General features: G+C 52.7%; 6 protein-coding genes across 6 annotated transcripts; 4 read left to right on the plus strand and 2 right to left on the minus strand.

Moving 5' to 3' along the window:
* Positions 1-1832: 1832 nt before the first annotated feature.
* Positions 1833-7960, plus strand: Triagg1_3061 (uncharacterized protein; the record flags this gene model as incomplete). Its single annotated transcript, XM_062897312.1, has 6 exons — positions 1833-1847; positions 1983-2673; positions 2761-3244; positions 4117-5938; positions 5992-6391; positions 6471-7960. The coding sequence occupies 6 exons, from the start codon at positions 1833-1835 to the stop codon at positions 7958-7960; spliced, it is 4902 nt and encodes a 1633-aa protein (XP_062758128.1).
* A 1397-nt stretch (positions 7961-9357) lies between these two features.
* On the plus strand, positions 9358-10818 carry Triagg1_3062 (uncharacterized protein; the record flags this gene model as incomplete). Its single annotated transcript, XM_062897313.1, has 3 exons — positions 9358-9540; positions 9585-10188; positions 10250-10818. 3 exons carry the CDS (start codon positions 9358-9360, stop codon positions 10816-10818), a joined length of 1356 nt encoding a protein of 451 aa, XP_062758129.1.
* Positions 10819-11180: 362 nt separating this feature from the next.
* Positions 11181-15100, minus strand: Triagg1_3063 (CAZyme family GH38; the record flags this gene model as incomplete). The annotated part of the gene is made up of 4 exons (XM_062897314.1): positions 11181-12527; positions 12580-14320; positions 14382-14681; positions 15096-15100. 4 exons carry the CDS (start codon positions 15098-15100, stop codon positions 11181-11183), a joined length of 3393 nt encoding a protein of 1130 aa, XP_062758130.1.
* Positions 15101-16285: 1185 nt separating this feature from the next.
* Triagg1_3064 (uncharacterized protein) lies at positions 16286-19327 on the plus strand (the record flags this gene model as incomplete). The annotated part of the gene is made up of 1 exon (XM_062897315.1): positions 16286-19327. The coding sequence occupies one exon, from the start codon at positions 16286-16288 to the stop codon at positions 19325-19327; it is 3042 nt and encodes a 1013-aa protein (XP_062758131.1).
* A 487-nt stretch (positions 19328-19814) lies between these two features.
* Positions 19815-20896, minus strand: Triagg1_3065 (uncharacterized protein; the record flags this gene model as incomplete). Its single annotated transcript, XM_062897316.1, has 3 exons — positions 19815-19821; positions 19875-20638; positions 20723-20896. The coding sequence occupies 3 exons, from the start codon at positions 20894-20896 to the stop codon at positions 19815-19817; spliced, it is 945 nt and encodes a 314-aa protein (XP_062758132.1).
* A 432-nt stretch (positions 20897-21328) lies between these two features.
* Triagg1_3066 (uncharacterized protein) lies at positions 21329-23110 on the plus strand (the record flags this gene model as incomplete). The annotated part of the gene is made up of 3 exons (XM_062897317.1): positions 21329-21870; positions 21934-22626; positions 22690-23110. The coding sequence occupies 3 exons, from the start codon at positions 21329-21331 to the stop codon at positions 23108-23110; spliced, it is 1656 nt and encodes a 551-aa protein (XP_062758133.1).
* Positions 23111-23201: the final 91 nt, after the last annotated feature.

Genomic DNA, 23201 nt, shown 5'->3' on the forward strand with positions numbered 1-23201 from the left:
AGGCTCGACCCAACGCATCCGTACCATTTGCCTATGTCCTCGGGCTGCTGCCTTAGCTTGCCTTTTTTTTCAACTTCCGGCCTTTTTGGGGCTTCTCTTGTGCGCGCCGTCGTATTCGTCAGATGTCACTGCAGCTGCGGGTTTCTCGGGGCTTTCGCACGGCTGTTTTATCAACTCGTGGTCACAAGGACGATGTCAATGTCTTCAGCTTCACTGGTGGAGAGGCGCAGACACACGAATGACTCTCTTTCTCATCGAAAAAAAAGCGAAAGAAACGCACACCAAGCCTCTAATGTCTGGTGTTGGTCTCGTTGTTTAAAAAGATATCTCTCTTTTGTGTGGTGTTGCATTGCATTGCTTCTGCTAAAGTGAAGGAGACGCCTACATGAATCTTCAGGGTATCGGGTAGATTCTTCGCAATGTCCGACCGGCATGCAGAAACACGCCGCCAATTTCCCAGCACCGTCCCAAGGCTTCCTATACTGATTTTGTCATCGCAATGTGCGAGTGTTCTCAGCTTCAACTGCCCCTCCTCTGGACCAGATTCATAACCAAGCAAACAGTGGTGTAAATGCGTAGCACATACTACCTCATCTATCGTGGCAATACGTCATCAAAAAAAGTCCCTGGAACTGAAAACCCAGACGACGCCTAAAGAGATTGACGCTTGCATGCCGCATAACACGTGCCGGGGGGCGGATTTGCTCATGACCTCACGCTCTGCAAAATTCCGAACGCCCTCCAGTGCTCTCACTCTACGTTATGCCTAACCGCTGTCCATGTGTAAATCTTTGGCCGACTGAAGCTCTAGTTAGTACTGCAATTGAGAGAGATAGAAAGACGTCGCCGGTACAAGGTACGCCGTAGATAGTGCTTGGACTGGAATTCCAGGCATGGATGGGGGATGTCAAATTTCCCTTTCCGCCCGCCAATGCAAAAAGCCCAAAAAGGAGGGACTGGCCAGCAGGTTGACTGATGGATGATATTGGTGCCTCCACGTCCCAGCTTGTGGTGCTGCCCACCCAAAGGAAGACGCGCAGCACAGCACACGACTTTTGCACCTCCCGCCCCTCTTACAGTACGGGCGCCTCTTGGACATATGCTCGTATGTACAGTATCTAGCCTATAGTAGGTACTCTGTAGATAGCACAGCGCGGTCTGATCGATCTCCCAGCAAAGGGCACTTGGAAGGTTTTGGACCAACCAACTTAATGAGGTATAAGCCTCTGCCAGACGCCACTGAGACTCCTCACAGTCGAATGCCCTGAACGTCTGCAATTCCATTCGTGTGGGCGCTCAAGGGACATGGCAAGGGTTTGTATTGAGTACATGGCGCTCAAGTCGCCATCATCGCGTATCAGCTGCGGCTAGGCTCATGTTTGCTGCATATGCCACAGAAAATTGTTAAAAGGTACAAGTGACAAGGTAGCGAGCTACGTGAGTATCGCATGGCTAGCGTCACCTAGGCAGACCCACTTAGGAAAGTACCTCCGTACCCTCTTTCTTCCAAGTCGTTCCTTTGGGCGTCCTTCCTTCTTGCCTCTCAGCAGGTATACTTCTTTCCTTTTTCATTATCAACTCTTTCCTCAGGTTGCGAGACGACATTCTTCACCTTGCTCGTCGCGTATTTTATTATCCCAACTCATCGGCCCGCATATTCTCCCGAATCCCAAACCTTCTAGAATTTCATATCAGCCCAGATTCCCGTCTTTCATAGTCCCGACCTTCATCGCTCCCCGTCTTGCTCTAATTGTCTTGACACACTCATCAATCAGACGGGCATGCCTCTGATTTACCTCGTTTCACGGCCGCGCTGCTAATCTGCCGCCAATATGGTGCAACCAAATGTAAGTTTTCCGGCTGCAATATCCTTTATACTCTTACACGCTACATTTGGCTTTTTCAATTTTTTGTTTCATTTTCCTCGTGTCCATCTCGAATATCTTTGACCCGTCGCCTGGCTGCTCTGACATCCACAACAGGACTCCAAGTCTGCTGAACCGGAAGCAAATCCAACGTCAGAGCCAATGGCCAAGACGTCGCCCGGCTCGGGCGCAGCAGAAAAAGATACCGTCATTGACGTGGCCATGCCTTATGGGACTCGCTCTCGCAACAGGACGGCCAGTTCCCGTCCCAACTACGCTGAGGACAAGGACATTGAGATGGACATGTATGATTACTACCCCGACAAGAAGGACAGCGACTCCGGCAAGAAGTCGTCGCGACAGATGAATGGCGCCAGCAATGGCGATGCGCCTCGCAGCAATGGCACCTCACGCAAAAATGCTGCTGCCGCTGCCGCTGCCGCCGCTGCTGCTGCTGCCGCCGATGACACCAAGGCCAGCCCAGGCCAGAACGGCACCCAGGACTCAAAATCCGGCGGCACCATTCACGCATCACAGGCGGCGTCAGGAGCTGGCACGTCGCAGCCTTCACGGAAACGCAAGGCGGCAGCGAACCAGAACGGCACCGCGGCCGCATCAACTGCAACATCGGCAGCAGCAACGCCGCCCTCAACGTCGGCGGCGACTAAGAAGAGTGCCCTGGCGGCGCAAACCCAGCTTCAGGGCATGACGTGGCCCGAGTCCAACATGCTCACGTTCGAGACGTGCAAAGGCATGCCAGACAATGGGCGAATGGTGGCCGACGATGGCACGGTGCTGGAGGCGAATGGTAGGTAGCACGGCCGGGATCCACCTCCACCCTATGCGAAGGCAATTTCCACCTGCGGCGAGACCGGGCTAACAGACAATCTGGCAGATCACGTCTATCTTGTGTGCGAGCCTCCAGGAGAGCCCTACTATCTGGGGCGCATCATGGAGTTTATGCACGCCAGCAACGACACCGCCAAGGCCGTGGACGCGGTGCGCATCAATTGGTTCTATCGCCCCAAGGATATCGGGCGCAAGGCCAGTGACACGCGAATGGTCTTTGCCAGTATGCACTCCGACATCAGCCCCCTGACGGCCCTGCGCGGTAAGTGCGAGATCAGGCATCGGCTGGAGATCGAGGGCTTGGACGACTACCGTCGACGACCGGACAGCTTCTGGTTCGAGAAACTGTACGACAGGTACATCCAGAAGAACTACGATCTGATTCCCACCCGGCTCATTGTCAACGTGCCCGAAAAGGTCAAGAAGGTGCTGGACGAGCGCTGGAAATACGTGCTAGTCGAGCAGGGGCGTGGCAAAGAGCTGACTAGCGCCGTTAAGCTATGCAAACGATGTTCGTCGTACTGCGCCAGGTACGTATTGTCGACACGACCCTACAGCCCGCTTCATCGGGCCTAGGGCGGGTTTTTTCCTTTCTTTTTTCCTCCTCGGTCCCTGTCCTTGTCTTCCCTTTCGGTCTGCGTGTCTCTGCCTGAATCCTGTCCGTTGGTGTTTCCAGCTGCGGGACTGGCCAGCACGAGTACCGGCCACCACCTGGTCTGCCGACCGGTACCTTGTTGCCCGGCCCCTTTTGGCCCGAGGACAAAGTATCGACCAGGGTCAGAAGCTCTGGCTGCTACGTACTTGATCCATCGCCAACACCCACCCCCCCTTCTCTTAGCCCTGTCTAGGGAGAGCCCTTTTTTTTTTTCTTCAAGTGCCTCATAGGGCATCCCAATAGCCGCAGCCGTTCGACACCCCCCTCCCATTCATTCCACGTCTCCGCCTTTGCCTTGCGTTTTCCCCCCTCCCTGTCTTTGCCGTGCGTGCATGTGCATGCAATTTGCTGGCCTTGGGTCGGACCACTGCCCGTCTCCTCACTCGCGCTGCCATGCCTGTGCCTGAGTTGTCAAGCAGCAAGCAGAGCCGTGTTCCGGCTGCCGTTTAGGCACTGTCGGATGTCACCGCCCCAGCCATCGTGCATCACTGCATCGGCTCCAAAGCTACGAGGTACATGGGCAACCACCGACTACATTTCAAGACGACAAGAAGAGAGAAACACATTTGCGGGCTGATTCTTTCATGTCTGTTTTGTTTACTTTTTGCAGTTTTTGCATTTGACTCCTCTTTATTTTTCAGAGCATTTCTTTTTTCTCTCAGCCTGTCACTCTTTTTTCATTTTATTTTTCATAATCGGGCCTGACTTGGATACACCCCCCCCATGCTGACACAATCTCTCACATAGCAATGATTCGGTTGACTGTGCAGTGTGTCTGCACACATACCATATGAACTGCGTCAAGCCACCGTTGCTCAAAAAACCCTCACGTGGCTTTGCTTGGTCCTGCGCTGCGTGCAGTCGTGCTCAGGAGCGCAAGTTGGAAGCCCGCCACACGCCAAATACCATAGACGCTGGAGATGGCGAAGATGACGAGCCTCCAGATGAGGATGAGGAAGATGTCCATGGCGTTGAAACCGAGAGGACTAGCCCCGGTGACGATGAAGCGCCTCACCAGGGAACCGCGGAGCAGATTTACCAGGCTAGCCTCTGGCCGTGGCGTTATCTCGGCATGCACTGCAAGCCGGAGGACGCGCTGGACTACGATGACCGTATCTACCCGCGTGCGGGCACCCGCATTGGCCCTAGGAACCAAGCCTCTGTCGGGCCCTGGCCAGGCCAACCTGTGCAGTACGTCAAGCCGTTGGAATTTAAGAAGGGCGGCAAGAAAGATCAGAAACTGCTCAAGGAACAGCAAGAGGCCGAAAGGGCTCGCCGGGGCCAGCGGCCGAAGTGGGTCCAAGATCAACCACCTGGATACGTCGCTCGCGGCGAGGACCTGGACGAAGATGACCCCAATTGCACGGCGGTGCTGCTGTGGAAGCCGCCCTCTGGAGATGACCCGTCTACCGCCAAAATCAACAGTTTTGTTGACGATGCCATGTCCAAGGCCAAACAGCTAGACCTTCCCGAGCGCTCCACAAACCTTCGTGATGCGGCGGTGGAAACCTTGTATCGCCAAGACTTTGATGACTCCAAGGCCCTCGCCGTGCTCTCTAAGAAGCCCAGGATCGAGTTCAAAGAGCCCAACTTGAGCCCTGCCGAGGTAAAGAGATTTGAAGAAGGTGTCTCAAAATTTGGCTCCGAATTGCATCTCGTCATGAAGCATGTCAAGACCAAGTCGCCTGGAGAGATTGTTCGGCATTATTATGCCTGGAAGAAATCAGAGAGGGGACAACAAGTCTGGGGCACTTTCCCGGGTCGCAAGGGGAAGAAGCAAGCGAAGCGTGAAGATGCTGCCGCTTCCAAGCTCGCTGATGATGTGGCCAACGACGATGACGACTCTGCGTTTGACGCGGACAAGGCAGTACAAAAGAAACGGAGCTTCATCTGTCAATTTTGTAACAGAACAAACGACCGGCAGTGGAGGAGAGCGCCCAATCCGCTTCCCGGACTGGTCAACGACCAGGGCCTCAAGGGATCTGGCAAGGACAAGGCTGGGAATCAATACGTTGTTGCTTTGTGCCGACGCTGCGCCGAATTGTGGAGGCGCTATGCCATTCGTTACGAGGTTATCGAGGAGGTGGCGAAGAAGGTTGCACAGGCTGGTGGCCGTGCATGGAAACGCAAGCAAGACGAAGAGCTCCTCAAGGAGCTGCAGCTCGCACATGAATTGGGCTACATGACCCCTGAACGAGCTCCGACTCCTTCTAAAGCTGCGGCTCAGCCTACCGAGACACAGGAGCCTCCTAGGAAGAAGCTCAAGGCTGCCGCCGACAAAGAGGCTGATGCAACCCCATCCGACAGCGGTAGCACTACCAGCGCAGTTCCTGCTAAAAAGAAGGAAAAAGCAGTGGTGGAGCCGCCCGCTGCCCCTGAAATGCCCAAGCCGCGGGTTCTTCCCTGTGCTATCTGTGATCAGATGGAACCAATGGGAGATCAACACCTCTCGTGTCGAGAGTGCCGCCTGACGGTTCATCGCAACTGCTACGGTGTTATCGATCACAAGGTGCAAGGCAAATGGGTATGTGATATGTGTGCCAACGATAAGAGCCCGCAAGTATCCATCGTAAGTCAAGTCAACTCCCCTCACATCGATTCATACTGACAATTATGTGATAGCAATACAAATGTGTTTTGTGCCCTGTTGAGCACACCGAGCATGACTTTGTAGAGCAACCCAAACTCACGCACCACAAGAAGAAGATGTCTGAGAAGGATCGGGAGCGCGAGAAATTGGAAGTCCAACAAGCCCGCAAAGCTGCCGAATTTTACCGCAAGAAGCAAGAAGACATGAACCGCCCTGTTAACCCTCGGGAGCCTCTCAAGCGCACCGCGGATAACAACTGGGTTCACGTCACTTGTGCCGTATGGACCCCTGAAGTCAAATTTGGTAACGCCAAGGCGATGGAACCATCCGAGGGCATCCCCTCCATCTCGAGGTCAAAGTATGACGAGATCTGCCAGGCCTGTAACCAACAGGGTGGAGCCTGTGTGCCCTGCCACCAGTGTCGTGCACCTTGTAAGTTTTCTTTTCTACTTCAGCTCTTGCTTGAAGCGGTCTTGGCTATGGCATGGTGCTTATGCTAATGAAATGATAGATCACGTTGAGTGCGCACGACAGAAAGGCCATGTTCTTGGTTTCGATATAACCCCTGTCAAAAGCTCCCGACGAGACCAGTTCAATATTGTAACGATCAACGGCGAGAGCGGTACCATGTCAGCCATGCTATGGTGTAAAGACCACGCTCCCACCAAGGCGATTGTTCATCGGATCCACGACGTGGCCAGCGAGTCTGGGCTGAATGCTCTTCAGCTTTACGTCCAGAACTTCAAGCAGGCCGATCTTACCTTGACAGGAACGGTCCGCAAGGCCACTCTGATGGCAGCGGCAGCGAAGCTGTCTGGAGCTCCAATCCAACCAGGGAACCGCAGAGCATCCACAACGACGACCCCCAACGGTAACACTTGGGCTCAGCCGCGCAATGGTGAAGTTGTTGACCCCGGATCCAACGCCCATCATCCAGGAGAAAAAGTCTGCATTACTTGCGGCATAGATGTCACGCTGAGATGGTGGCCTATTGACAACTCGCAAGAGCGGAAGCTCACCAACGGACATCACGGGGTCATTGGCTCAGAAGCGCAGAAGTTTGTTGAGCAGCGGAAATTCCAGTGCCACAAGTGCCACAAGTTGCGAAAGACTCCTCGCAGCCCGCGCCTGACTTTGCTACCCGGACCGTCGCCTCCGCCTCCCGAACTTGCGCGTCCCCAGCCAATGGAGACTTCCTTGATGACTCCGGTTCCTCCCATGACAGGCTCAACACCGCCGCCCCTGGTGGACTATCGTGACGGGCGCCATTCGAGCCACCCCCTTTCGTGGCCTCCTCCGCCGAGTTCACATGCTATGCCAGCCGGATCGACTCCGCCGTCTATGCCAGCGCTAGTTCACGCACCGGTCCAAGTGGCAGGACACCGCCCAGCTCCGGTATATCCACCTGCACCGTTGCCGCCGACCAGACCACCTGCTTATGGCGAGTGGGCACCGCATCGCCCTGGCAGTCAGCATGGCTCCCCTCCCCGTCATCTAAACGGGGGTCCTCCGCCTCCTCTCTTGCACAGCGGTCCCCCGCCGCCCCCGATGTCGAATCTTTCCGCTCTGAGACCACCTGCCATGGCTCCAAGCGGAATGCCTGGCGGTCACCCGCATGGACACGCATATGGAAATGGGCTTCCCCCGTCACCTCGACGCTTGAGTGGGCCCACTCCTCCGGCGCCGTATGTTCCTCCCCCTTACCACGGGCATACCGGCCACGGAGGACCCGTCCATCCCCCGGCTCACCTTATGGGCAACGGAGCACCCCCACCGCCGCCTCCTCCGCGAGCGGACGCATTCTCACACGGGCTACACCCTCAACGATCATCATATCCGCCAACCCCCCATGCGAGCGCTCCCATGTTGAGAAATGGGCCCCCGCCTCCACCGCCGCAGTCTCATGAGCCGCCTCCAGCATCCGTGGGACCGCGACCTCCAGACAGCAGGCCTGCCACAGGCGCGAGTACGAATCCATCTCTTCGCAATTTACTTTCTTGAGACATTGGTTAGGGATTCAGAATTAGCCCGCGGCGCATAAGACTGAGATATAGGAGTTGAGAATTGTTCTTTTTGCTTGACCGAATTCTGTATTTTCTTGTTTTGTTTAACCTTGTGTTTTTTTCTTAAAAAGAGCGTCACTGGATGAGAAGCTTGAAGTAGTGGTATTGTTATTATATGTTTAAAAGCCAGTTCTGCTTGGATGGCGTACTACGGAGTGGATTCTTTGTTACTGCCTTGTAGTAGATGATGACTGGATTCGTACAATAGACGATAATGCTTGATGCACGTCATGATTTAGGAAAAAAAAAGAATAATAACATATTATTGGAAGTGTTTGACTTGATTGCCCGCATATGGAGCTGTGAGGAAATCAAGCCTCAACTCGACCCTTTTCATGTGATTCCTCGTGACCGCACACCCTTTGCCACGATTTCTTTTGAAATACTTCTTGCTAATTCTGGTAGAGATGCTAGAGATACTCTCCTTTGCAAAGTCGTGGCAAAAGTCGACGATATCTGCCGTCGAATTGGTGGACACTTCTTTCCATTGGGGTCCCTTGGAGTTGTTGTTTGATTCTACTTCAAAAAAAATGTATTCTCAAAAAGCAATTAAGTGAACCCATTGAGAGAGAGAAACTATGAGATACAAAATGGCGATGGGATTTCTCCAATGGCAGCTGGAGATGGCCTCTTGCAGACTCGGTACGGCGTACTAAGCCACTCTTTGAAGAGCTTCTGGGGGTTGCTAAATTTAGAAGCGCCCTGGCTGATGACGCTCTGCCTCGTGTGTATTTTTAGTAAGATTTGTAGGTTGTATCTTGGGTGAAATATATACCCCAATTGAATCAAAGAAGAAAAAAAACATGCAGACTTAGGAATCTAGACGAGCTTATAGAAAGAATGTCTACCTTGTCCACCATCATCCTGTGCCCTCAATGACATGATTCATGACGTTTTGGGGAACCACAGGTGGGATGTTATTGCAGGCCGGATCTTGGGCAGCGATAGCAGCGGGTATTTCGAAGAATACAAGTTAAGATGAAGGCACTTTACTTTGATCCCAGAATGTAGTCTCTATGATAGTTACCTGTAATTATTAGATAGATATAATTGAAGGGTACGAGCCAATGCTTGGGACAGTTCGTCATCAATCGCCTCTTCTGAAACGCGCAAGGCTGGGCAGTGCTGGGGTAGGTGGGGCTGAGTCTTTGTGGGAGGGAGCTCTTACTCTTACAGTACTTGTGGCTGACACGATTTACATGTACCAACACTAACAAATGTGTGACAGCTGCCAAGTTACATTTTGTTTCTTCTTCTTCTTCTTCTTCTTCTTCTCCCACCTGTTCCTCTTCCTCTTCACATGTCCATTCAGCCCAAACATCGCCCATCGTCACCATGGCGCAGATCTTCGCTGATTTGTTTTACTCGTTTGGCAATTGCCTCAACTGCTTCCCGGGCTCCCCGACGCTCAAGATCAACAGCCGGAGCTTCAAGATTCAGCGTCTACTAGGCGAGGTGCGCAAAAACAACAACAACAACAAGAAGCCTCACTTGTTCTTCTCTCAGTCTCTCGCAGCAGTAAAACAAAACAAATGTAGCTAACAAAGGCATCGTTCGAACAGGGCGGCTTCTCCTACGTCTACCTCGTCGAAGACACATCCACGCACGAGCTCTTCGCCCTCAAAAAGATCCGATGCCCCTTCGGCGCCGAGTCCGTCCAGCAGGCCATGCGCGAGGTCGACGCCTACCGCCTCTTCGACCACGTTCCCACAATCATCTCGGCCTACGACCACTGCGTCGCCACCGACCGCGGTGGCGGTTCTGGTGACGACGCCAGCAAGACCGTCTACGTCCTGCTGCCCTACTACCGCCGCGGCAACCTGCAGGACATGATCAACGCAAACCTCGTCAACCACAACCGCTTCCCCGAGCGCCAGCTCATGATGCTCTTCCTCGGCGTCTGCAAGGCCCTGCGCGCAATGCACGAGTACCAGCCCGCCCCCGCCGAGCGCATGCAGATGGGCCGCGAGGAGGACCATGACGAGGCTGCCGAGGGGGGATCTGGGTCTGGGTCGAGAGGCGGCCGCAAGCTGGGCACGAGTGGGAAGCGCACCGAGGAGGAGGAGCAGGGCGAACACGAGCGGCCGCTGATGGACTCGGAGAACCGCATTGAGGGCGAGGCCGGCGGCAAGATCAAGTCGTATGCGCACCGAGACATTAAGCCAGGTAACGAACAAAACAAAAGCCGCTTCATTGGTTACGTTGACTGACTTGTAAACCACCCCAGGCAACATCATGATTGACGACTCGGGCTCCATCCCCATCCTCATGGACCTCGGCTCCGTCGCCGCCTCGCCCACCCCCGTCACCTCCCAGTCCCTCGCCCTGCAAATCCAGGACACCGCCGCCGAGCACTCCACCATGCCCTACCGAGCCCCGGAGCTCTTCGACGTCCGTACCGGCACCGTCGTCGACACAAAGACGGACATCTGGTCCCTCGGCTGCACCCTCTACGCCTGCCTCGTCGGCAAGTCGCCCTTTGAGATGCGCTCCGACGAGACCGGCGGCACCCTCAGCCTCTGCGTCCTCGGCGGCGACTGGCGCTTCCCCGACGAGAACCCCGGCGGCGGGCCGAAGCGCACAAACACCATCCAGGCCGCAAAGGCAAAGGCCAGCGGCGAGGCCGGTCCCGGCGCCGGTGCCTCTTCCGGAGACGTCGTCATCAGCGAGCCTATTCGTAATCTTGTCCGGGCCTGTCTCAAGGTTGAGCCTGCGGAGCGGCCCGACATAAATGAGCTCATCACCATGGTTGAGCAAGTCATTGATGAGCTGCCCGAGGGTGACTTTACATCATGACGTAGATAGTTGGTTTTCATTCTGTTTTTTTTTTTTTTTGCTTGTTTATTTGTTTGGGGATATTGGATGCAAATGCGAGCCTGCACATACCATTCGAGTTTGATGGAGCTGTCTGTCTAACTATTCATGACATATCACTAGGGAGGCTTTGGCGTTATGACGGACTGAATGATTCATTTAGAGAAACGGAGACGAATGCTCGTAAAAAAGAATTACTATTTCCTAACAGAGACTTTGTGATACAATACACTGTTCCTCACTGTCACACATCACAAATTGAACGCAGCACCTGGTCAAGTCGCCTCGTATCCCAGCATTATGCGAATGGTAGACCCGGGGCATATACAAGCGTCGTTGCTGTCCTACAGCTGTAGCTTGTATGTTGCCACCTCAAACGGCCGAAGAACAATGTTAAACTTGCCATCCGCCAAGGAAACCTCTTCGATTTCATCCTCCAGAATGTTGACCTTGGTGACGCGCTTCACGTTGAACTCGGTTTGAATGGTGCCTCGGCTGCGTCCGCCCAAGGATTCGTACAGGCGGACGATAATGCTCTGGCCGCCGTTGACGCGAAGGCCCTCGCGGCGGCTAACGTCCTCGTCGTCGTGGCCTCGCTTGATGGTGTCCAGAATGATGGAAGCAGACTCATCCGAGTTGATGAGCTGGATGGGGACGCTGGTCAAGCTTTCAACCGCAGCCTTTGGTGCGGACAAGACCTTGAGAGGGTTGTTAAAGGCATAGCCCGCTCGGACCGTTGTCGCCGACAGAGCTCCCTTGTGAGGAAGAATGGCCCATCGGATCGAGTGGCGGCCCATATCCGCGTGCTCATCGGGGGCCTTGGGGGACCGAAGTAGAGATAGGCGCATGAGCTTGCCGGCCGTAGCAAAACCGTACTTGCTATCGTTGAGAATGGATACTCCATAGTTGTTCTCCGACAAATCGGCGAACCTGTGGCAGCAAACCTCAAACTTGGCCATGTCCCAGCTCGTGTTGTAGTGCGTTGGCCTCTTGGTGATGCTGTACGCGGACTCATACGAGGCTTCCGTGTTGACAATGTCTACGGGGAACTCTACCTTGAGGAACTTGGAGTTTTCGTGCCAGTCCACCTCGGCCTTGCATTCAACCCAAGACTGCTGGCCTTTGAGAGCCGCCGACAGAGTAATGTAAGACTTGATCGAACTGTGCTTGCTGATCTGAATCTCAGTGGCGAGAGTGACGCGGTGGGGTTTCACCTCGTGGAGGCTTGTGTTGCCGTAGCTGAGCTCTCGGCGGGTCTCGAGATGATAAACCTCGACATCCCAGGCTTCCCAGAAGAGAGGAATGTCATCAAAAATGACAAACTTGTTCGCCTTGCCACCCTTTTCGATGGTTTCGCGGTCATTGACACGGTCGTACAATGAAGTGATGCAGCCACCCTCAACAACAACGCGGAGGTCTTCGTTTTCCAAGATGAACTGGCTGCCCACCTGTTGTACTGAAACAGCCGGCTTATCCTCCTGGATCTTGAAGTTGCGGAGAGCAAGGAGAGGGCCTTGTCCACAAGCAACGCTAACCTGTGTATCGGACACCTCAACAAGCTCCTTGCGATGCCAAGGCAGCGTGTTGAGGACCACCGACTCGTGGCCATCGGCTTTTGAATCACTGGCACCCAGGGCCTTGTAGATTTCCGAAAGTAGCTTGTGGCCAGTCTCAAAAATGTCCTTGTAAATCTAATGACTAGTTAGCATGAAATATTCAGGAGGGACAAGACAGGCCTCTCACCTTGTCAGAGTCGTCATAGCACATTTCGATGGAGCTACCGGGAAGACAGTCGTGGAATTGGCATAGGAGGACGCCCTCCCACATGGTATCAATCTTTTCAGTAGGGTACTTGTACGACTTGTTCTTGATCGAGGCCAGTGTGGCGAGCTGCTCAAGGTCTCGCATCAAGACTTCAGCCTTGCGGTTGTAGTACTTGTTGTTGGCCTGCGTGGTGTAGGTGCCTCGATGGAGCTCAAAGTAGAGCTCACCATACCATGTTGGAAGGTCGTTGGCCTTTGGAGCAAGGCGATCAAAAAAGTCATCGACACTGAGGCCGAGCTTCAGCTTTGGAATGCCTCCAATGGTGTTGCTGATTCCCGCAATTCGTCGAAGCTTCTCCAAGTGCTGCCAAGTCGGGCCGCCGCCGCCATCGCCCTTGCCGAACACCAACAGCGATGAATTGTCGACACGAAGAGTCTTGTGTTGGGTGACGCTGCGTCTCAAATCACCAAAGTCGGCTTCAGCAGTGTATGTCTCGGACGGAGGCATGTGACAAATGACTTGGCTTCCGTCGGGACTCACCCACATAAAGGTAGTGTGGGGGAAGTTGTTGATATTGTTCCAGCTTAGCTTCTGAGTCATGAAGCGGTCCATGCCGGCCAAACGACAGAGTTGGGGCAGCTGGCTGGAGTAGCCAAACGTGTCGGGAAGCCAAAAAGTACGGCAGCGTGACCCAAATTCTGCCTCGAAAAACCGCTGGCCGTAGAAGAATTGACGCACCAGAGACTCGCCACCGGGCATATTGGTATCGTGTTCGACCCAGCTGCCGCCGATGGGGTGGAACTGACCCTCGCTCACCTTGCGTCTCACACGATCAAAGGCCTTGGGATATAATTGTTTCAACCATTTGAACTGCTGAGCCTGCGAGCAAGCAAAATGAGCCTCCGGATACCGGTCCATCAAATCACACTGGCTTGACCACGACCGAGCCACTTTGCGCCTCGTCTCTGCAAAGGGCCATAGCCAGCACGAATCGATGTGGCAGTGACCAATGCCGAAAACGACGGGCTCTGGACCAACTTCATACACCCGATGAGAGTCGGCATCGGGGCCAATGATTTCCTGCGCGAGTTTTCGACACTCGAGAATGGACTCTTGGTTATTCACTTCGAAGGTGTCGATAATCTTCATGGCAACAGACAGCGCTCGCCCCTGTTCCGCCGAGTTCTCAGGCAGCTCTCGAGCGGCGTCCCCAAGCTCCCACATGTCAAAGTAAAGACCGCGCGCAGGAACGTTGACGGCAACGATGTCGGCCTTTGTAAGACCAAAATATCGATTGGGGTCTGGCGGCATAATGCTGTTTTTACCGTTTGGCGCGTTTCCAAACATCCCGTTACAAGCCATCTCGATGTAAATAGTGTGCGGTTTGCCGTCGCGGAACGAGCGAGGAATTACCCATTCGATCCTCTCGCCTCCACCAGTCAAGCCTTGGAGCGGCATACCATCCTCTGTCCACACAAGACCTTCATTGTTTGCGTCCCACTGGAGCTCGAGCAGCTCTTCGTCGGCGATTGCCTCAGGGACAGTCAAGACCACCCTGAACCAATGAGTGGACCATGAAGGTCCGAAGGAGGCGCCAATGTGTGTCTCCTTGAATTGCTGGGAAACTGCATGCTCAAAGGTTGGTCGTTCTTGTCCGGGAGCGCTCCAAACAGAGAGCTGAACGTGTGGCGCGCCCGAGTATCTGGCATTGTAGAGGCTCCTACACGGAAGGTGTCAATAGGCCGACATCAGGAGGACAAAGGAGCTTCAGGAAGACGTACGCTAGCAAGTTCACCTTGTCATACTGTCCTGATTTGTAGAATGGCTCAATGCGACCCTTGAGAATGCTAGTTTTAGGGACGCCGACAGGCCGTTGCGCAAAGACCGGGTAGGAGATGTTGCTCCTAACTTCGCCGCCGCCACCCATGGTGAGAAGGTCGTGCCCTGGAGCCGGCGGTGCTGATCGATTGGACAGTCGCCGAAGCTTGCCCGGCAGAGGCTGGAGGTTGTCCGGAGAGGGTGAATGCTGTGGGCAATCGGAGGAGACGGGGAGGAGATGGCCGATCAAGCTGTCGGTGTAACTGCAGAGTCTAATCAGCGAGTTGAAACAAGCAGCAGCCCGGACGCTCAAGAGCGAATTCCTGGCGGTCGATTCTTAAGGGGTGTGATTGAATAAAGGAAGAAGAGGTGTGCCAGCAAGGTGAATTCGGGATTATATATGGATAATAAAATAGTGCAGAGCTCTAGCACCCTGCGATGCGCGGAACCTGCGTCGGGGAAGCTCTTGGCTGTCACCGCTGTGGGGAGGTGGAGGTGGGGAGACCGCTTCAAAGATTCCCGTTTCCCAGGCGATGTAACAATTCATGGGGCGCTAATGACGGAGAAGCTGGCGCTGCGTGCGGGGGAGTTTTTGGGCCGATCCGCCTCCTCTCAGGGGTCATGCCATGGGCTGGAATGATGCTTCAGGCCCCAGGGCGGGAGTACGGAGTACGCACCTCATGATTGCAATGTTGCTTTGACAAGGAATAGGTAAATAATCGAATATGCAAAGATGGAGCTCAAAGTACCAAGGATGGCCAAGGATGGAAGAAGGTATTCAGGATTGAACAGAGTAGAATAGGGACAATTCTCAAGCAGACAGGGTTGATGGCGATTAGGTGAGAAGCGGCGCCGCAGACGTAACCCCAGAGCCGAATCGATCGAGTGTCAAGATTCTCAACGTACTCTGTATAGGCCAAGTATGGCCAGACTCTGTGCAAGACGAGGATTAACCAAGGGAGGAATGCGGGAGAGTCAAGGCCGATCTGGATTCGGCCACAGGGCAGAGCTTCTCCGAAACGTTATTCTGTAAGAGGCTGGCGGCTATAACGGATACGAGGCGAGGGTCCGAAACTGTAGATACAATCAAATATAATGGAGAGAGAGAGAGAGAGAGAGAGAGGATGAAAGAGATGGGAAAAAAGTCCCCCAATTCTGCAGCATTAGTATTGGGTACAATTGGCAGGTTGGTAAAAGCCGAGCTCGAGAAGGAGAATGTCCTGCGGCTGCCCAACCAGCTCCTTCCACTCACCTAGTACCAAGTACATACCTCGATACGATACGATACAATACGATACATGTACCAATCAGGGAGAGGATAGAAAAAGATATAACTATAATAGCAGTTACTAGGTAGAGAAATATAGACACAGTACCTAGTAGTGAAAATATAGGTAGCTACCGTACTCCGTAGCAGATACTTAAAAACCAGGCGTATCATTTACCCCGTGTGTCTTTGAAATCTTCTCGGCTTTGGTTTTTCTGTCCTCTGCTTGCCAATGCACTCTACCAGATTCCCTTCCATCTTCTTGCACAACACCCCTTACACCTTATATCATCCTGATCAACACCATCCTTTATGCTATTATTTTACCCAATTCAGAGCTATGGACACGCAGCTGCTGGCAATTGGCGCCGCCGTTCGTTCTCCAAATTCCGCAGTGGCGCTTCCACGGCGCTTCAGGCACCGGCATCCCGCCTGTTGGTGGGGCCGGGCCTCTATCACGGCCTCGACACCTAAAAAAAACAACCAACCAACCAACCAACCCACTCGATGGAAATTCATGCTCACGAGCTCAATGTCGAGGGTTTCACGACTTTCCAAAGGTTCGACAACGGAGCAGGTGATCTTGTCAAGTGAGCTGGAATGCTTCGTCAACGCACCATTCATGGCTTTTGGTCTCGGCCCTTCTATGCTCGCCGCTCATCGGCACCGGCTCTAAGAGCTGCGTTTGCCTTGCAGCCTTTTACCACTTCTGCCCATCTTCAAGCTGCCGCAAAGCGAAAGAAGACGACTATCAAGCTTTCTGACTTGCCTCAGGGGAAAATTGCTGCGAGTCCCCTTGCACAGGAGGAACAAAATGGGCCGGCCTATCCAACCGTCATACTCCAAGCGCGCCGTCATATGGACAAGTTTGACAAGTGTGTTCTCATCACAAGAGTGGGCGGTTTCTATGAGCTCTATTTTGAGCATGCCGAGGAATACGCGTCGCTGCTCAGCCTGAAGCTGGCTTCTAAGAAGACAACTGCTGGACCTGTGCCTATGGTAAAGTCTTTACCCCCCTCTTTTGCTGTGCATGCTTCTATTTTGCACACACAACACCTGACAAATTCGAGCCATGCTAATCAGAGTATACAGGCTGGATTTCGGTCTATCCATGCTGACCGATATCTGAAAATCCTCGTTCAAGACTTGAATCGCCACGTCGCTATAGCCGAAGAATTCCCCAACGATGCTTCTGAGAAGATCAAGTCGGGTGGCCTCATGCACACTCGTCGAGTTACCCGAATTATCACTCCGGGAACTCTCATTGACGAGAATTTTATTGACCCTTACGCCAATAACTACATCATGGCAATTCACGTTCCTCAGAACGATCCTGATGGAAATATACAGCCAGACACTTCCTCGTCTCACCAAGCTTCAGATGTCATGGGCGTAGATTCTACACCTATAGGTCTAGCATGGCTTGATCTTTCCACCGGCCAGTTCTTCACCCAGTCCACAACCTTGTCATCTCTTCCGTCCATCTTGTCCCGAATAGCCCCACGAGAAGTTGTTCTTGAGCAGTCATTCGAACTAAAACAAGATCACGACGTTTTCTCAATATTGACAGACAACCGGCATCTCGTCACATTTTCATCTGATGGGGGCCTAGTGAAACTTGATGACTGGGCACCACATCTGGAATCAGAAATCTCCCAAACTTTACAAACGTCCTTTACAGATGACGAAATCATCGCGGGTGGCCTAGCGCTGAATTATGTTAGGAATCGGCTGCAGGAGACGAGTATGAAGCTTCAGCCACCTCTGCGCTATGGGAATATGCAGACGATGACAATCGACAAGAACAGCTTGAGGGCACTGGAAATCAAACAAACCATCCGCGATGGTTACTTCCGGGGCAGTCTTCTTCATGCGATACGCCGCACGGTTACGAAGAGTGGCGCTAGGTTGCTCAATGAATGGCTTGGCTCTCCGTCCACATCTCTAGAGGTGATCAAAGCTCGACAAGACCTTGTCGCTCGTTTCATGGAATTAGGCGATCTCAGAGATTCTTTGGTCGTTATGTTACGGCTAAGCGATGATTGCCAAAGACTTGTTCAAAGATTTGCCTTGGGAAGAGGCGAGGCCGATGACTTACTTGGAATAGCCAACACGATTCGTGCAGCTGAAGAAATCACGATTTTGTTGAAAGAAGCATCGAGAAGAGAGAATACATCTTCTTCATCAGACTGTATTGATACGCTAGCGTCTCGGATTGAGCTTGAAGAGCCGCTTAAACTTGCCCATAGGATTCAAGAGTCAATAGACGAGGAGGGCATCGCCCAGCAGCAGGCAGTAGAAGATTCCGAGGCAGAAGAAGCTATGGCTCAAGCTGAAAATATTGTTTCTTCCGAAGGCTCCCCGGAGGATGTTGCTGCTTTGACCAAAGGAAAGAGGAAAAAGCGAAGCACCATCAAGGAGGAGCAATACGGCGAAGATAATCGGCCGTGGATTATGAAGCCAACTGCGAGCAAAGAGCTTCAGAGTCTTCATGACAGTCTTGCATCGCTTTTAAAGGACAAGACTACTCTTGGAGAAGAACTTTGCGAACGATTTCGAGCACCAAGCTTGACCCTTAAATGGGCACCAACCGTCAGCCATATCGCCCATATTAAGGAGAAGGACGCCAAAAACCTTGCCCAGATAAAGACCGTCTCTTCAAGCCGTAGCACGAGATCATTCCAGCTTGATGAATGGACAGCTCTTGGTCAGCGTTTGGAACAAGTAACGTTGCGAATTCGCCGCGAGGAGCAGCGTGTTTTTCACGCCCTACGCGAACAAGTTGTTAAGAACTTCATCAAGCTACGGCACATTGCAGCCGTGCTGGACGAAATCGACATTGCAACATCGTTTGCGAAAATAGCTCTTGAGCAGAATCTCATCCGTCCCACCTTGACTGATTCAAGGACTCACATCATCATGGGTGGTCGGCATCCCACGGTGGAAAGGGGTCTGTTGGAGCAAGGCCGTCGATTCACTCGCAACGACTGTATAGTCGGACCATCCCCAAACGGCCAGATTTGGTTCATTACTGGGCCGAACATGGCCGGCAAGAGCACATTTCTTCGCCAAAACGCCTTGATTACAATCATGGCCCAGATTGGATGCTATGTCCCTGCTTCGCATGCTGAAATTGGCATTGTTGATGCAATCTTCAGTCGCGTGGGCTCCGCCGACAGCCTATACCACGACCAGAGCACTTTCATGGTTGAGATGCTCGAGACGGCCCAGATTCTAAGACAAGCCACGCCACGGTCTTTTGTCATAATGGATGAAATAGGTCGAGGAACCACACCAGAGGACGGTACAGCAATCGCATTTGCCTGCCTGCACCATCTCGTGACCATTAACCAATGCAGGACTCTGTTTGCGACACATTTCCATGATATAGCCGACATGGCAGCTGCCGAGGGATTCTGTCACCCAAAACATGGCCCCGTCCAGACCTACTGCACGGATATCAAAGAGAATGAAGATGGAAGTTTCGTCTACGTGCACAAACTACGGCCAGGGGTCAATCGCCAGAGCCATGCTCTCAAAGTGGCCCGTCTGGCTGGAATACCGCAGCACGCAATTGACATTGCTCAGAATGTGTTGGATGCTACGGAGGCAAAGGAGAGCAAGTCTCGTGGCATTGCATAAATCATGGGCAAATCGCATCTACGATTACAAGTTCGTTGAAAGTCCTGTAAAATCTTTTGCTAATTAGCCTTGGTTCGTCTTGAAAGCATTGCAATGGAATATTGGTAAACATAAGGGTTAGAGTCATAAGGTGTTGTTGAATATTTGTTTTCATCAGGAGATTTCAGGGTTAAAAAGCTCATGAATAAATTTATAATCATCCAAGGCCAGATAGGGTGTGTTCACTAGAAAAAAAGAAAAGAGACTAACCTTTTGTTAATGAGTGGTTTCCAGCCATTACCATCACAATTCGACATATGCACAAGTTGGCCCATTTTTCATTGTTCAATAGTTGACTTGCAACTTTCATTGATTTTTCGTGTCTCATGTAATCATTGCGTTGGCCCTAATTTGACCAAGCAATGACTTATGCACCATATTCAGATCCATATACCGTGAAACAAGCCGAACAAGCCCTGAAAGCCGACCCAGTACCGTTATTGATTGTTTAGTCGCTATTAAGCCTGTTAGTTTTGGTTTCAAAAGAGATTTCAAGGGCATCACATACAAGAGACCGCCGAAGCCCTCCTCATCCTCCTCCTCGGACTCGTCCTTCTTCTCCTCAGCGGCGGGAGCGGCAGCAGCAGCACCGGAACCACCAGCGGCGGCAACCGGAGCGGCGGCAGCGTAGGCATCAGGGTTGGCAATGCGGTCCTTGAGCTGCTCAATCTCGGGCCAGCTGATCTCGGTCTCAACGGCAACAGCCAGGACCTTCTTGTAGGAGTTGACAAGAGAGTGCATGACGGAAGGCAGGGTGGGGAAGTTGATGGCCAGGGAGATGGTGGCAACGGTGGTGATGGCGGTGCTCAGGGCCTTGAGGAGCTGGTCCTCGCCAATGTCGAGGATGGAAGGAGGGAAGGTCTGGCCCTGGTCGTAGACCTGAGCGATACCCATACCGTAGGTGAAGGGAGAGATGTTGAGCAAGTTGAGCAGCGAGGCCTCGGAGGGGCCGACCTTGTTGCCGGCTTCGATGAGCTTCAGATCGGTGGTAATTTCAATGGTACCACGAGCGATCTTGGTGGGGACACCGAGAGCCTGGAAGAAAGAGGTCTTGCCAGGCTCCATGCCGGTGTTTCCAGCAGGAACCCACACATCGACGGGCGCGACGGCACCAGCACGAGCGGGAGCAGCGACACGGTTGGCGAGAAGCTGGTCACGGACGTCCTTGAGTTCGCCGTTGGTGAAGACGAAACCGACGTTGCCCTTGACGAAAGGCAGGATACGCTCGTACTCGGGAGTATCGACGAGGAAGGTCCTGAGAGCTCGGCGAACCTGTTCAAAGCAAAATCCATTCCATTAGCCTTGCTTCCTTTGAAAAATCTGGGGTTGTTCCAGAAATTTGCGCAATTGCCATACCATGGTGTTCTTGCCCATCAGGACAACTCCCGTACCACGAAGGGAGTGTCGGATCTCGTGCATCTGCTGCGAGGAGACATTGTCAATCTCGACGATGAAGATGGACTTGTAGTCTTGGAGCAAGCCCTTGAGCTTGTCGAAGTAGCCGGCCTTGTTTGCTGATTTGCCCCCCATATCTTCTTTTTTATGAAGGCAGGTTATTTAAGGGCAAAAGGGTATCTTGGTATATGGGAATTTTGGTGACTAGATGTCTATCGCGAAAAAAAGAAGAGACGAGCCAAATTTCCGGATTTTGCAGCCAGTGAGAAAATGTGTGTCGAACGGCTAGGGCATGGCTTTGCTAGCCTGATTTGGGCAAGCGGTGAGAGCTGGACTTCTTTGTCAGCGCTTGGGTGGGGCCAGTACGTACCGTTTTACATGTGGCAGGCACTTCAGTGCAGAGGTGGGCAGGCAGCTGAAGCTAAGGTACAAGCGGGAAGTATCTTTTTTTTCAGAGCTTGTCGAAAAAAAGTTGATGATACGCCAAAGGATCTCAATACGTGATTCCTTCAAGCTTCAATTGGATGTCACTCATTTCAACTTTCACATTCAAAGCATTTATAGAAAATGAAGACTCCTTATAACAAAGTCCACGTCCACGGACAGGTTCTCTTTGCTGCTCGTGGAGGCGCAATCCATACCTTCAATCTCACAGACGGCAGCCACATCTCATCATGGAAGCATCCCGACGCCGACAAAGTTGCACAATCTATCAAAGCCATAAACGAGGCCAAAGCCGAAGCTGCACTCACGATAGAGGCGGACAATCTAGTGACTGAAAGCGATGGCCCGCCAGCTAAACGGCAAAAGCTGGATGGTGACAGTGGGGGCGCTTCAGTAAATGCAGAAGATTCTGCTCCTACGACAGCTCAGGATGAAAAGCCCCAGGTCGGCCATTTCGACGGCAGAGGGAAGAAGGGCAAAGGGAAGGCTGCAAAAGATTTTGATAATGGCAAAACCCGTTTCGCTCGTGTGCCTGACCGGCCTGTGATCACTCATCTAACAAGTACTCCCGATGGAAGCCATGTGGTGGCCATAACAGGACACGACAAGATCATCTGGGTGTTTGAGCATGATGGACATGGCCAGCTGAAGCAGCTTAGCCAAAGGTATGGATATCGCTCATCACAATTGCCCTTTAGGATTGACCCGTATTAAGACATATGATATAGGACCATGCCCAAGCGACCAAGCGCAGTTGCCATTGGACCAGACTCTCAGATCATCAGCGCCGACAAGTTTGGAGACGTCTACGCCATACCTCTCATTATCCCAGCCGATGGATCAAAGTCTTTGGCATCACAATCATCTCTACCCCTGCCCTCCAAAAAGTCCTTTAAGCCCACTGCCACCACACTCACCGTCCACTCCAAAGGCAACCGTCTCGCTCTTCTCAACCAGATCAAACAAGCCGAACTCGCCAACGAATCCAAGGACGGCAACGGCGGCCCCGGTTTCGAACTCAACTTGCTGCTGGGACACGTCTCCATGCTGACTGCCCTTGCTCTCGGCGAGCAGCAGGGACGCAGATACATCATCACAGCAGACAGAGATGAACATATCCGGCTGTCACGCTACATTCCCCAAGCACACATCATTGAAAACTTTTGCTTTGGTCACAAGGAGTTCATCAGTGACATGGTTATCCCTACGGCCAAACCAGAGATCCTCATCTCCGGAGGCGGTGATGAAGATATCTTCGTTTGGAACTGGCTCGCCGGCAAGCAGCTTTTCAAGACAAGCATCCTCTCTCTCGCCCAGGAAATTGCTCCCGAAACTGCAACGATTGCCGTCTCGGGTCTCTACACTCTGCCTTATCCCTCCGAAGACGGCCCCATGACCTACATATTGGCCATCTGTGAAGAGTAAGTGTTTCACTTCATCAACAGTCCAGTCACAGCAACTCATATACTAACAAACATTTACAGCATCAAAGCAATTTTCTCATGGAAACTCAACGAAAACAACGAGCTCCACTGCCCAGGCATCATCCAACTCCCCGGAAAGCCCCTCTCCCTCACCATCTCCCCCAGCGACGACGCCGCTCCCACCGTCATCGCCGCCATTGAACCCGATGCGGAAACCAAAGCTCAAAGCCTCCACGCTTTCCGCCTGACCATGACCAACGGCAGACTGGCCGTGGATGTTGAATCCTGCTTCAAGGACAAGGAAGTAGAGGCAAACGAGCCCGAAATTAGTCAAGAGGACGTCCGAGGGCTTTTGTACACTGTCGAGAGCCTGCGGAAGGTGGTCACTGGCGGGCCGGACGAAGAAGGGGGCTCGGAAACACCGCAGGGCAATGTTGATAGTGACGTGGCTGTAGATGATGCAGGTGATGGCGAGGAGTAATCTAGTCTTGATAGTATTCGATTCCGCTGCAATTGCAAGATTCTATACCAATCATCTTTACGTTGAAAAAATGTGGCTATATCTAGGTACT

The sequence above is a fragment of the Trichoderma aggressivum genome, assembly GCF_033847375.1.
Source record: "Trichoderma aggressivum f. europaeum strain CBS 100526 chromosome Unknown scaffold_008, whole genome shotgun sequence".
Taxonomy (NCBI): domain Eukaryota; kingdom Fungi; phylum Ascomycota; class Sordariomycetes; order Hypocreales; family Hypocreaceae; genus Trichoderma; species Trichoderma aggressivum.